At 34.8% G+C, this 2552-nt stretch overlaps 1 protein-coding gene across 1 annotated transcript in view; it reads right to left on the reverse strand.

The window, feature by feature from the left end:
- Nucleotides 1-7: 7 nt before the first annotated feature.
- LOC106880878 (carbohydrate sulfotransferase 11) overlaps nt 8-2552 on the reverse strand; it is a 40030-nt gene continuing 37485 nt past the window's right edge. The window contains exon 3 of the mRNA XM_014931034.2: nt 8-1453. Within this exon, the coding sequence (XP_014786520.1) occupies nt 329-1453 (1125 nt within the window). The 3' untranslated portion in view covers nt 8-328. The remainder of the gene's footprint in view (nt 1454-2552) is intronic.

Below are 2552 nucleotides of genomic sequence, written 5' to 3' on the forward strand. Positions count from 1 at the left end.
GCATACATACATACACACACACACACACACACACACATATATATATAATTAAAAAGAGACATGATTTTAAGAAAAACACGCGTCTTCTTGAGTTAGAAGAGGACACCTTTTTCCACCTGTAAAATATCTCAAAATATCAAATGCAACTATTATTTCTCTTTGATTTTTTTGTTGTTTTTTGCTTAAGGTCGTCATTTTCGTCATGTTATTCGTTGTGGTAGAAGTGGTCGTCATAGTAATGGTAATGATAGTAGCAGTGGTGGAGCTGATGGCGGTGGTTCTGATAGCAGACGGGAATGTCTCATTGCTCTTATTGTTGCTGCTGCTATTATGGGGTACTGAAAAATCGGAAAGAAGATTTTAAAGGAGCTTTATCAAAGACGAATGAAGGAAATGGATTGTATTTAAATAGCAGGCAATCTGGCTCGAATATTTCTTTCAGTTTTAATTTTGTTTCGTCCGGGATATCCTGATAAGCTTCCCTTAAAACCATCTTTCGATTTTCAGAAAGATTCGTATCAGTATTTACAGAATGTTGATGCTTTTGCATTAAAGAAGTCAAAAATTCTTGCTTCGTAATATTTAGCCAATTTTGCGGGGAATAAGGGAAATTTATGTGAATACTTATGAGACCTTTCATTTGAAGTTTGCGCCAAGTCTTTTGTGCTGCGTTGTAAGGATCGTAGCAAGGGTTTTTCAAGTTGCTATCACTTGAAAATAAAATATGTGCAGCGTCCGTTAACTCATCCAAAACACTGGCGTTTTTCGCTTTCTGAATTAAATATTTGTGATCTGATAGACCAATGAAAGCCATCATTTTTTCGGCATCGTTCTGAAAGCTTTCGAGCTTCCCTATAAAATCGTATTTTATCAGACACGGCTTACAATGAGTATACATAGGCATAAAGTGACCGTCTGTGTTAAGTCCATTCGTGATGGTCTTCACGAAATATGTTACAAATTCGGCAAACGTGACATTATTGTAGCATTTTCTTCGAGGACGATTGTTTGCGTTTGAAATTTTCCGTAGAACCAACTGCCAACGACTGCTCCTTACAAACAACTTATCGACGTATGCAGATAACAATCGTGAATAGGGCTCACGAACGAAAATTATTTTTTTATAGTTCTTCAAAATATTTTCTATTTGTCTGACTGACATCTGGGAGAATCTTTCATTTGGTAACCCGTGGGCGTCCCCTAGTGTGATTTCGAATGGGTCTTTTAGACTGTGTTTATTGTTGCTAAAGAAATACAACAATCTTTTGAAGAAGGAGCAGCCAACCTTTTCTATGAGACAATGAATGAACTCACGGCGCGTATTGACATATATATGACTGTGAAAAATGAACTTGTTGGTATATCCGTAGTATTTACTAGTGTCGTTCTGGCATACTGCATAAATGTTTTCTTTAAGCTCTCTTTGACGGCCTGCAATATTCTGTCGCACCACCTAAAAAAAACATACTTTACAATAATAATAATGATCTTAAATTTTGGAATAGGCCAGCAATTTCGAGGGAGCGGTAAGCCGATTACATCGACCCCAGCTCTCAACTGGTTCTTATTTTAGTGACTCTAAAAGGATGAAATCAAAGTCGACTTGCTTGCAAATGCTGGTTAGGGTTATGCTTCTGTATGTGTAATCATTTTAAAATCTAAGTCAGAATAATAGAAACATTTTGGCATAGAAAATTGAAAATGTACAGTTATGAAGGTCATCCCTATACAGAATAATGAAGCCTGGAGAAAGCCAATTTTAAATTTGGACAACAGACAGGTACTTTCATACAATCCACTGTTATCTAAAATAATTTCAGAATATGTTGAAGTATATTAATACAAGTTAATTTGGATTTCATGAAAAAATATATGATGAAATGAGAAACAAAGAAATTTCGAGATTTATCTGCAGCAACAATATGTCTGCGAGGCAAGTTTCAAAAATGGGCATTTTTAAAAAAAAATTTACCATCCAGGATAGAAATCCTAAAATAGGCTACTGTTTTATTTAGGGATAAGATCGTAATGTTAGACAGAAAAGTTAGACAGGAAGTTAGGCAAAGAAAAGTTAGATGGAAAGTGAAAGCAAGAGTTAGAAAGTAAATTTAGCTAGGGCGACGAGTTAGAAATTTATCCAGGAAAATTAAATCCTACACGGAGCGATAATTTTTAACACCAATGTATTGCCGTGTAATTAAGAAATACGGTTCACGACCACGGCTTTTGTCTTCAGTCCCACTGCATGGCGGCAACTTATACAAGTGTTTTCTGTTATAGTCTCATGCTGACTAGTGTCATGTAAATGAATACGTACGCAGAAACTGTGTGGAAGCCCGTCGTGTATACGTACATACATGCATATCTATGTGTTTGTATATATATATATATATATATATAGATAGATAGATAGATAGATAGATAGATAGATAGATAGATAGATAGATAGATAGATAGATAGATAGATATTTATATTTATATTTATATAAGTCACTTCATGCAACAAATCTAAAAAGTACTTATCCTGTCCAATTAAAGAAAGGAAATAAGTC

The sequence above is a fragment of the Octopus bimaculoides genome, chromosome 7, assembly GCF_001194135.2.
Source record: "Octopus bimaculoides isolate UCB-OBI-ISO-001 chromosome 7, ASM119413v2, whole genome shotgun sequence".
Classification (NCBI taxonomy): Eukaryota; Metazoa; Mollusca; class Cephalopoda; order Octopoda; family Octopodidae; genus Octopus; species Octopus bimaculoides.